The sequence below is a fragment of the Eleutherodactylus coqui genome, chromosome 2 (genome assembly GCF_035609145.1).
Source record: "Eleutherodactylus coqui strain aEleCoq1 chromosome 2, aEleCoq1.hap1, whole genome shotgun sequence".
In the NCBI taxonomy this organism is placed as follows: Eukaryota; Metazoa; Chordata; class Amphibia; order Anura; family Eleutherodactylidae; genus Eleutherodactylus; species Eleutherodactylus coqui.
Window position 1 is genome coordinate 300,369,730 of NC_089838.1, and position 13,115 is coordinate 300,382,844.

Sequence of the window (13,115 nt, forward strand, 5' to 3'; positions counted from 1 at the left end):
TCAGCTCTACTGCACTGACTCACTCAGCTCTACTGCACTGACTCACTCAGCTCTACTGCACTGACTAGCTCAGCTTTACTGCACTGACCCACTCAGCTCTACTGCACTGACTAGCTCAGCTCTACTGCACTGACTAGCTCAGCTCTACTGCACTGACTAGCTCAGCTCTGCTGCACTGATTAGCTCAGCTCTACTGCACTGACTAGCTCAGCTCTACTGCACTGACTAGCTCAGCTCTACTGCACTGACTCACTCAGCTTTACTGTACTGACTAGCTCAGCTGTACTGCATTGACTAGCTCAGCTCTGCTGCACTGACTAGCTCAGCTCTGCTGCACTGACTAGCTCAGCTCTGCTGCACTGACTAGCTCAGCTGTACTGCACTGACTCACTCAGCTCTGCTGCACTGACTAGCTCAGCTCTGCTGCACTGACTCACTCAGCTCTACTGCACTGACTCACTCAGCTCTGCTACACTGACTCACTCAGCTCTGCTGCGCTGACTAGCTCAGCTCAGCTGCCTCTGCAGCCCCTGTTGTGTGTCTGTGGTCTCCTCAGCACTTTTCTCCCATCCTCTTTCCCCTCCTCTCAGCACCTCTCGGACTTCCTCCCATCACACAGAAGTCTTCCCTGCTCCTCTCCTTCCTGCACTCATCATCTCCTCTCCGGGGTCTCCTGCCATCAGCTCTTCCCTGTAGAGGATGTGTGACATCGGCTCCAGCACATAGAGGACCCCCGGAGCCGCAGGAGGATTTGGGGTATTAAGGGTCCGGTGACTAGGAGCTGCTGGGCCAGGGGGGATATGAAGATGCTGCTGACCAACCACTTCCCCTACAGCCTCCTCTTTTTGGGTGAGTGACTGCAGGATGAAGAAAGTTTTTTTAATGGGGAACATAGAAAACTAATACCGTATCCAGTCATCCAATCACAGTGCCAGCTAATTATCTGCCATCTATCTCATATCATCTATCTATCTATCAATCTATCCATCCATCTATCTATCTCTCTATTATCTATCCATCCACCTAATATCTTCTATCTATCTCACATCTATGTATCTTAGATAGATATTAGATCGTTATAAGATACATAGATATGAGATAGATAGAAGATAGATAGAAAGAATATATTAGATAGACGGATAGATAGATATGAGATAGATACAATATATGAGATAGATAGATATGAGATAGATAGAAGATATTAGATAGATGGATGGATAGATAGATAGATAGATAGATATTAGATCGTTATAAGATACATAGATATGAGATAGATAGAAGATAGATAGAATATATTAGATAGACGGATAGATAGATGGATAGATAGATATGAGATAGATACAATATATGAGATAGATAGATATGAGATAGATAGATATTAGATCGTTATATCTATCTATCTCATATCTATGTATCTTATAACGATCTAATATCTATCTATCTATCCATCCATCTATCTAATATCCTCTATCTATCTCATATCTATCTATCTATCTTCTATCTATCTATCTAATATCTATGTATCTTATAACGATCTAATATCTATCTATCTATCTATCTAATATCTTCTATCTATCTCATATCTATCTATCTATTTATCTATCTAATATCTAACTATCTCATATCTATCTATCTCATATCTATCTATCTATCTATCTATCTCATATCTATCTATCTATTTATCCATCCATCCATCTATCTAATATCTTCTATCTATCTCATATCTATCTATCTATCTCTCTATCTCATATCTATCTATCTATCTATCTATCTATCTATCTATCTATCTATCTATCTATCTATCTATCTATCTATCTCATATCTATCTATCTATCTATCTAATATCTAACTATCTCATATCTATCTATCTATCTCCTATCTATGTATCTATCTATCTCCTATCTATGTATCTATCATTTTCCTTATGATTTTCCCTCTTCTTCCATCCATTTATCTGATATATATTTGACTATCTATGTAGAACTCATGTATGAAGTGTATATATGAGGTGTACGGAACTTGCTACATGTTGTATACAGTGTAATATAATACGGTATGATATAATATTGTATGCTATAGTGTGACCTTTGTATAATTGTGCAACCAACAATTTCAAGCTTTTAGCCCAAGAGTGGGTGGATAAAACTAGTGCGAGTAAGGGACTGTGGAAATGTACCTTATCTTATGTTCGCTGTGTATATATATATATGGGGCAAAATACTCGTGATTGTAAGCAGTCCAACTTCAGGTCCATCTAGACTTACAGACAGTAGTACTGCGCTGTACTGGAGAATGATTGAATTAAACCAGTTGTATATGAGGTGCAGTAGGAAGGTGTTATATTCATATACAGTGTAGTATGTTGTGTGTATCTGTGTGCCGCTCCTCTACTAGATCTGTTCCATTATGCCTGAGGAAGGACCCTGAGAGGTCCAAAAGCTTGCTGTAACATCATGTATTTTTGTTAGTCATTAAAAGGTGTCATATCTATAAGATTACATGGTTTCTCTTACTGAGAACAATCACACTGCTGCTCTACTATACATACAGAAGTCCATGTGTAAGTGTGCACTATAGGTGCTGGATAACATCAAACCCGTCCTGACTCCACAATGTCTAATGAATCAATGATGGTATAGCTGAAGTTCATTTACTTAACTATTTTAAAGTTTCTGCCCTTAAAATTAATAATGCCCTAGAAAATCTATCTATATACTGTAACCACCCAATCCTTATATATCACATCTATCTATCATCTATCTATCTATTTATCATCTATCTATCTATCTCATATCTATGTATCTTATAGCTATCTCATATCTATTTATTTTTCTATCTGTATGTATCTATCTATCTATCTATCTATCTATCTATCTATCACATATCTATCTAGCTATCTATCTAACTCATATTTATCTATCTATCTATCTCATATCTGTCTCGAATCTATCTATCTCGAATCTATCTATCTATCTATCTATCTCATATCTATCTATCTATCTCATATCTATCTCGAATCTATCTATCTCATATCTATCTATCTTATAACTATCTCATATCTATCTATCCAATAATTTAATCTATCTAATTCTTTTGTCCTTTCTCTCTTTAAATCATCTATCTATCTATCTATCTCATATCTATCTATCTATCACATATCTATCTATCTATCTATCTCCTATCTATCTATCTATCTATCTCCTATCTATCTATCTATCTATCTATCTATCTATCTATCTATCACATATCTATCTATCTATCTATCTATCTCATATCTATCTTGAATCTATCTATCTCATATCTATCCATCCCATATCTATCTATGTATCTGTCTATCTCATATCTATGTATCTTATAACTATCTCTTATCTATCTATCCAATAATTTAATCTATCTAATCTCTTTTGTCCTTTCTCTCTTTAAATCATCTATCTGTCTATCTATCTATCTATCTATCTATCTCATATCTATCTATCTATCTATCACATATCTATCTATCTATCTATCTATCTATCTATCTATCTATCTATCTATCACATATCTATCTATCTATCTCATATCTATCTTGACTCTATCTATCTCATATCTATCCATCCTATATCTATCTATGTATCTATCTATCTCATATCTATGTATCTTATAACTATCTCATATCTATCTATCCAATAATTTAATCTATCTAATCTCTTTTGTCCTTTCTCTCTTTAAATCATATATCTATGATTTAAAGAGAGAAAGGACAAGATAGATTAGACAGAATATATTATTAGATAGATAGATAGATATGAGACGGAGAGATATGGGATAGATATAACAGGCATATATATATACATACACATATATATGCTCCTATATGTCTCATGAGCACACACTTCCTCTCATTTACACATATATAAAGCACCTGATACAGTAATGTATATGACTTAAATATACTGTGCTATGCAAATGTTTTAGGCAGATATCGAAAAAATGCTATAAAGTAAGAATGCTTTCAGAAATAGTAGTGCTAACAGTTTATTTTTGTTCAATTGACAAAATACAAAGTGACTGAACAACATGTAAATCACATCATTATTTGCTGTGACCTCCACTTCTACACAGTTTTTGAAATAACTCGGCAGGGAGTTTGTTCCAGACATCTTGGAGAAGTAACTGCACATCTTCTGTGGATGCCGGCTTGTCCAATCCTCCGATCTCCTCATGTTATCCCAGACACTCTTGATGATCTGTCAGGGCCATATCACACTTCCAGGACTCCTTGTTCTTCCTTACACTGATTGTTGATGACATTGGTCGGGTGTTTGGGGTCCTACTGAAATTCTATTCTTCAAAAAAGAAAATCTTTCCTGCATTTTTTCCACACCTGAAGAATTTCAGGAACACTCAAGGCTCCCAGTACAACCCCAAGTCACTTCCATTTCAGGAATGTCAATCTGTCCAGTGAAGAGGCAGAAGTGATAGTGAATTAATTTCCCCTGCTTTGGTACAAATGAAAGTGATAACAGGAGTCCCAAAAAGGAAACCGCAAGACACCTCCAAAAAGGGTCTGGAGACAATTCCTCTCTCCTCTCTGACCAATTTTCTATAGTTTTGCTGGTGTCTTTGTCACTACTGGTACATGAGGAGATACCTGCAGCTCAATCAGGTTGTACAGGTAGTCCTGCTCCTCCAGGATGGCACATTCATTCGTGCTGTCACAAGTAGGTTTGCCGTGTCTCCCAGCACAGTCTCAAGAGCAGATCCCAGGACATGGTCCGTTACATGAGGACAACAGAGCAGGGCCATAGAAGGGCACCAACCGGAGGAACAGAAGGAGCGCTGCCAGAACCTTACAGAATGACCTCCAGCGGCTGCTGATCTACATGTTACTGACCAAACTGTCATACACAGACTCCATGATGGCGGTATGACAGCTGGACGTCCTGCAGAGGGACCTATGCTTACAGCCAAGCACCGTGCATTCACCAGAGAACACCAGAATTGGCAGGTCTGCCATTGACACCCCATTCTCTTGACAGATGAGAGCAGGTTCACACTGAACACATGTGATAGACGTGGAAGAGTCTGGAGATGATGAAGATCATCGAGATCTGACGTGTGATTTAAGGGATCCCTTCATTTTTTGAGCGGTGTACAGTATGTTGGCTGCAGCAACCAACAATATAGCGGAGGTATGGCTGCAGCAACCAACAATATAGCGGAGGTATGGCTGCAGCAACCAACAATATAGTGGAGGTATAGCTGCAGCAACCAACAATATAGTGGAGGTATGGCCACAACAACCAACAATATAGTGGAGGTATGGCCGCAACAACCAACAATATAGTGGAGGTATGGCTGCAGCAACCAACAATATAGTGGAGGTATGGCTGCAGCAACCAACAATATAGTGGAGGTATGGCCGCAACAACCAACAATAAAGTGGAGGTATGGCCGCAACAACCAACAATATAGTGGAGGTATGGCTGCAGCAACCAACAATATAGTGGAGGTATGGCTGCAGCAACCAACAATATGGTGGAGGTATGGCCGCAACAACCAACAATAAAGTGAAGGTATGGCCGCAACAACCAACAATATAGTGGAGGTATGGCTGCAGCAACCAACAATATAGTGGAGGTATGGCTGCAGCAACCAACAATATAGTGGAGGTATGGCTGCAGCAACCAACAATATAGTGGAGGTATGGCTGCAGCAACCAACAATATGGTGGAGGTATGGCCGCAACAACCAACAATAAAGTGAAGGTATGGCCGCAACAACCAACAATATAGTGGAGGTATGGCTGCAGCAACCAACAATATAGTGGAGGTATGGCTGCAGCAACCAACAATATTGTGGAGGTATGGCTGCAGCAACCAACAATATAGTGGAGGTATGGCCGCAACAACCAACAATATAGTGGAGGTATGGCCGCAACAACCAACAATACAGTGGAGGTATGGCTGCAGCAACCAACAATATAGTGGAGGTATGGCCGCAACAACCAACAATAAAGTGGAGGTATGGCTGCAGCAACCAACAATATAGTGGAGGTATGGCCGCAACAACCAACAATAAAGTGGAGGTATGGCTGCAGCAACCAACAATATAGTGGAGGTATGGCCGCAACAACCAACAATATAGTGGAGGTATGGCCGCAACAACCAACAATACAGTGGAGGTATAGCCACAGCAACCAACAATATAGCGGAGGTATGGCCGCAGCAACCAACAATATAGCGGAGGTATGGCCGGAACACCTAACAATATAGCTGAGGTATAGCTGCAGCAACCCACAATATAGTGGAGGTATGGCTGCAGCAACCAACAATATAGCGGAGGTATGGCTGCAGCAACCAACAATATAGCGGAGGTATGGCCGCAACAACCAACAATATAGTGGAGGTATAGCCACAGCAACCAACAATATAGCTGAGGTATGGCCGCAACAACCAACAATATAGTGGAGGTATGGCCGCAACAACCAACAATATAGTGGAGGTATAGCTGCAACAACCAACAATATAGTGGAGGTATGGCTGCAGCAACCAACAATATAGTGGAGGTATAGCCACAGCAACCAACAATAGAGTGGATGTATGGCCGCAGCAACCAACAATATCATAGCATTAGAGGCCCAAAATCCTGGATGATCCAGCGAGAATCTAAATCATCTTCGTTCTTTGTAAAAGTGCCCCAAGTTTGCAGCATTGTTGCACCTATTGTTGGGGCACCAGCTCAATGAACAGGTGACCGGTGGAGGTCTAACATTGCTGATGTACTATTGATGGCCAATCCATTCCAGATATTGAGGAATTTGTTAATCAGCGCCATAAGGGGAACCCATGTTAATCATTCCTATGGCGGCCCTACACCTCTATGTATGCACCTCGCTCCCTTTTAAATGTTTTCTGAAAAAGCTCTCATACACAAAGTGCCGTATCCCCTGCCGAACTGAGAATTTATGCTTTGTGATATAATGTTACATTTCCCGCGGTGCTGTCCATTGCCGTATGGTATAATGTAATCATCCCCACTAGAGTCCAGAAATAAATTATTCATCCCTTCGCTGTGATCTGCTTGTTTTATGTCTTTTTATGAGCAGTCTACTGTATATATGATTGTAATATCCTTTCTTTAGGTCTGCGGTGGATGTAATATCTGCGCCTTGTATAATATGGGATCTCTTGCTTCTTTTATTAGCCTATTCTTTTCTATGAGGCTCATCGGATGATAATGCTAATCTACCACAGTTTATGACTACATATAGGAATTTCTTAAAGTGTACCCGCACTTTTAGATGACTTTTCAGAATAAGTTACAATGTGTGTGCATGAGGTATTACACTTTTTCTGGCCATTATGACTCCTGTCCTGCATTTATCACCAGTTTTCTTCTTTGCCTGCAGTCTGCATATACAATTTTCAGTCTTCTCTTAGCTAGTGGGTGGAGACTAGCTGCTGTTATGGCTCCCATACACTTCACATGGTGGAAACAGCAGGCTCTGCTCTCCTTGGATTATACAACAATACTGAGCAGTGTAGATGTGATTTCAGTAAGGGCTTATTCAGATGAGTGTATTTAGCATGCTTATTACCCACATAGTTATTGACGCATTATGCAGCAAATACGCATATATGAGTTATTATTGCATATTTTATGTACCACACTATGATAATGGAGCGTAATATGCACCAAAATAGGACATGTGGTGTCTTTTAACACAGCATGCAAAAAATATGCCCCTCTTGACCTACGTCCCAGGCCACTCACCAGCCAAGCCAGAACCCTACTGCACACTGATGAGGGGCAAACACCCTGAAACAGCTGTCTGTGTATGATTTTTTGGCTTGGTTTCCTATTCCCAATCATTGTTTTACAGACTTGTTAAAAAGCCGTACATTACTTTAAAGGAATGCTGCCATCCAATAGGTGGCGCTGCAGAGGTATTGTTCCATCTTCCTTATTTGCAAAAATATGCATGTAATACGCAGGCTAAATACACCCCTGTGTGTGAGTCCTAACTGTAACACCGTAAATCACTTACTGTTTGCTCTAGCAACCACGTCTCTGTGAGTCTCTCCCAATCTTCAGCAACTTTCTCTTCCCTCACCCCTTTGCTGTTCATAGACTTCTATGGACAGCATGAGTCATCACTCTTTTCCATTTGCTGTTCTCCATGTTGTTATTACTGTTGCTAAAGAAGAACTTCACATCAACAGCACAAAAATGTCATTCTAGGTTTTAGGTGATTTGCACTTTTGTTGGTTATCACATTGGCTGTCACATTAACACAGTACGGTGACTATTTAATTCTTTGTCTTGTATCATTATAAGATATTTAGGCCATAATTCTGTGCTAATTAATTTCTTAATAGTGTATATCAGGGGGGTGCAATCCAAGGCCCATGGAGGCATGCAGCCCAAGGTGGCCATGAATGCGGTCCAAATGGGAGGGAGTCCACGCAGGCCGAATCTGGAGGAGGCGAGGCCACGGGTAGCACCTGGCTGCAGCAGGCAGTACCTTCCGCTGACAGACAGGCTCATAAGATGACGAGGCAGCGGGCGGCACTTGCAGCTTTGTGACCGAGTGCTGCAATACCTTCGAGAGCGTGACCCATCGGGGTCCAAAGAGGTGGAATCCCTAGGGATAGGCCACCCATAATGGAGTCCCCAAAAACCCCTTTAAACATAGATAACTGATTGGTGGAGGTCTGAGCACCCCCGCTGATCATCACTTTGAAGAGGTCCCAGCTCTCCGTGTGAGTGTTTGCATCAGCTTGCAGTCTGGTTTGTTCCCCGATTGCTGTACTTCTTGCTGTGACTTTTCTAAGCATTGCAGCATTATTCACCTGAACAGCACAACACTGCAATACTCAGAAGAGCTGCCCGAATAGCACGGCACTTTGAGCACGAACCAGACCGCAAGCCAATGTAAGCATTCAAGAGGTTGCAGCACTCGTACAAGCGACGCTGCCCCTTCATACGGCTGATTGGAGTTGGACCACATCCTAAGGACGGGCCATCAATTTTTAACACATGGATAACCCCTTTAAAATTTGATTGTTGAAGTCCGTCCTCAGGGACCTCTGCCCAGTATTCCTTCTAAGCTGTGCACTTTGGAAAGGGATTAATAGGCCAAGACAGTTGTATTTGTCTGCAGGTTTGGATTTTTTTTAACTCCATCATTACCAGTGCACACCACTTGGAACAATGCCCCTGCCCATTAGAACAATGAGGAGACCATGGGATACATTGCAGTGCAAGCCACAGCCTCATGTATGGACTGAAGGAACACCTGAAGGCTCGGAGGTCAGACGCCAATGGATCAAATATTAATTTACATATCATAAGTTCCCCTAAGGGTGCGAGAAATAATGTGAGTTCTGTGCATTGCCAGATGCACAAAACTTGCACCAGAATCCAACCATTACTTTGCATCGAGTATACTTACGTGGGTGATTTTTCTCTCCCAGCTTTGGAAAAATAGCAGCATGTTCTATTTCTGTGCAAGTCTCGCACGAGAATAGAACAAGCAGATGCTTGGTCTCCCGCAGATTGCATAGCACACGGATGGGGTGTCTGTGTGCTGTGTGATGCGAGTCACGCCCGAAAATGTTGGGTGAAACTCTCCGTCGCCCATGTGAACACACCACAGGTTGGCTTCGTTCACACTAAAAAAATTGTGCCAAAATTTTGCTGCAATTTGCCACAATTTTGTGTACTTTTTGGCACAATTTAGGCCACTTCCCCTTTTTGTGAAGGAACGCCCTTTTTTGGACATGGCAAAAAAAAAAAGTGTCTAAGTCATTTGGTAAATATGTTGCAAACATGTTTGACAGTTTACTGGCTCACCACATTGAGTTTTCAATAGTAAGTAAGGCCCAGTGTCTACTAAAGGGGTTGTTTTAGGATTTCAAATTCTCCCCTTTCCACGGGTGCAGTAGCCCTGCAGTATGGAGGAGGGGGGACACGGGATCCATTGAAATGAATGACCGCACATGCTTGGCCAGTGCTCCATTCACAGCGACATCACTGCTGGGGAAGAAGCAATCCCCATATTGACAGGCAGAGGGAGACACAGGAGCCCTATTCTTGATATTGGTGGGAGTCTCAGGGGTCAGACCCTTACCGAGTACCAAGTTATCCTCTATGCTGTGCACTAACGAGGGGCAAACAGTATGAAACAGCCTGTCTGTAGATGGTTGTCTTTTCATTCTGGAGAAGTCTCTGGTTTGGCCTATATCCATAATTATGTAGCATGACCTGTTGAAAGGTCAAATATGACTTAGGCCTCATGCCCACGGCCGTGACGGACTCCACCAGCGTAATATCACAGCGGAGTCTGCCACGGCGCCCCCCAAACCCCTATACCACTCCGGATCTGCTGTACGCGCCCCGACTAGCGGGCCAGCGCTCATGCACAGCACGTGATGCGCCGGCAGTGCGGGGTTGCACAGCCGGCGGTGGGAGGGCACGCGTATTCACGTGATACTTCCGCTGTGCTACAGCGGAAGTATAACGTGACGGCCGGCTTCCATTGACTACAGTGGAAGCAGGCCGCGTGTATTCTGGCGGCAAACAGAGCATGTTGTGAACATTTAACTATTAGGTTCAATAGCACCTAATAGCTGCGGGACAACGCTGCAGATTTCCGCTGCGTAAAACGCGACAGAAATCTATCTGTGGGCATTAGCCCCTACACAGTCATATATAGGTGGCACTGTGGAGGTACTCTTGCATGATCTATTTGCATATTTTTTTACCCAGTGAGCATTGCGTGGCTTATGTAAGACTCCCTAAGCCAACTTGGCACTCTCTTTAAGGAGAAACAGGCATCATAGAAGCTGTGGGGACTTTAAAGGGTTTTCCAGTTGTAAACCTAATCAAGGTAGGCCAACAGTTGTAGGGATCTGTCATTTGGCACCCGTGACAATCACTTGTTCACCAGGCTGGTGCATGTGTGTACTGAGCTGATTTCTGCAGGACGAAGGCAGCTCTGTTCCTACTGTAGTGCTCAGGCTCGATATTGCAGGCAAAGTTCTAATTGAAGTGAATGAGAATTTGGCCTGTAATACTGAGCCTGGCCACTACAGTAAGAACAGGGCTGTCTGCTTCCTGCAGAAATAAGCTCAGTACACAAGAACACGGGCCATGTGATCTACTGATCGTCAGGAGTCCTGGGCAACATCTACTATAGGCCATCAATCGTTTACAACTGGACAACCCCTTTAATGTCCTTGCAGTTTCTATGCTGTATTATCAGAAACCTCCCATTTATAAAGTAAGCGGTTCCCATAATAGAAGTTATTAGACATTTGTTGTACGTGCAATTCTCTAATCTCCATGCCCAAGTTCAAACCTGCGTTGTATATCTAGTTGAATGAAGAATAGTAATTGGTGTAGTAAAGCGCTTGATAAGTGATGCATTCAGTAAAGCCTCTATGGCTGTGACCTTACTAATGGCTCTGACCCGCTGACCCATTATTTGTCTATGTAAAGCTGATAATGCGCCTAATGTAGACACTAACCGAAGATCGCGGACAAAGAGAAGAGCTGTCCATGAAATGCGGTACAGACATGATAATTCAAGCCCTGTTAGTAATGGACTCCTCTGTCCACAGTGGATACTGTATACTCACATACTGCATAATATATTACCAGCCATCCAACATACTGTATGTTCTGTAGAGCGCGATTACATGACGTCTATAGATATGGAATGCTGTTTCTTTTGGTCCTTCTTAATCAGAGTATTATCTGAAACCTTTCTGTTACATAATATAGTTTCACGGCGTCACTTTAAACATTGTATCATTTTGCATGAATCTTTAGGCTGGGTTCACACGGCTCATAAATCCTGCAGAAACCTCGCGGAATGACCGCATGGAAATACTGCGAGATTTCCGCGGCAGAAATGCAACTTCAAAACTCAAGCCGCGTTTTTGCAAATCTCGTCCACTTTGTGAACCCAGCCTTATAGCACACTCATGTGGTCCTGGCAGCTGATATATGAAGAGCTGTTTGCCAGATTCTCACATTGTTGAGGAGTCCCTGTGATCACTAGTATGTTCTCTTTTCTACTACCGTATTTCCCCGAAAGTAAGACAGTGTTCAAAGGTTTAACTTTTTTTACATGTATAGCTGCCTGGACACTATTTAAATTGACTTTTTTAATTAACTGTTAGCAGGGCTTAATTTTGGAGGAGGGCTTATATTTCAAGCATCCTCAAAAAGCCTGAAAAATCATTTTGTATCCTCAAAAATTCTGGTAAATCATGCTATGTCTTATTTTCAGAGTGTGTCTTATTTTCAGGAAAACTGGGTATATATCCGTTACTTAAATTCAGATTTCCTGCAGGTTTCCAGTAGTCACTATTATCAGAATAAAGTACAGAAAGCATACAACCTATGAATATACTAGAGCCCACACAAATATATCAACAGGAGTGCATAAAAAAATCAATACTGCACACCTACAAATAAATACACACCAACACACACACACACAAAAAAAATATATATACTTTATTAGGAAAACTCGTAAAATGCATTCAAAATGTCAAATAAAATCATATGTAGCCACATCACAGGTGAAACGCGCTTTAGGGCGTAGCCGTCATCCGGGTCTTTGTTCTTATTTATATCCTTTTACAAGTCATCATAAGGTAGTTTTCCTGTATCAGATCACTAGATCTTTATTTGCCCTTGCACTTCGTTATTTAGTCCCCTTTGATCATGTTCTGTGAATACCTGTGATGTGGCTTCATATGAGTTAGTATGTCATCTTTTATGTATTTTATGAGTTTTCAAAATATAGTATGTATATTTTCACTCTTGTGTTGAAGTATACTTGTTTGTAGCTCTACTGTACAGAAAGCAGTAAGAACAGCTCAGTGAATAAGTACTGAACCAGAATCAAGAACATAACATAAGTACAGCACAAGAACCAAGCTCATAATATAAATACAGCACGAGAACCAAGTTCAAAGCATAAATACAACAGGAACCATCCTCAGGACATAGTTACAAAACTAGAATCAACCTCATAAAATACATACAGCACAAGAACCAAGCTCATACCATAAATGCAGTACTGGAACCAAGCTCATACCATAAATACAGCACCAGAA

General features: G+C 41.5%; 1 protein-coding gene across 1 annotated transcript in view; it reads left to right on the forward strand.

Annotated features, from left to right (window-relative positions):
• The first annotated feature begins 612 nt into the window (after positions 1-612).
• GFRA2 (GDNF family receptor alpha 2) overlaps positions 613-13,115 on the forward strand; it is a 64,883-nt gene continuing 52,380 nt past the window's right edge. The window contains exon 1 of the mRNA XM_066593487.1: positions 613-849. Coding sequence (XP_066449584.1) covers positions 801-849 — 49 coding nt within the window. The 5' untranslated portion in view covers positions 613-800. The remainder of the gene's footprint in view (positions 850-13,115) is intronic.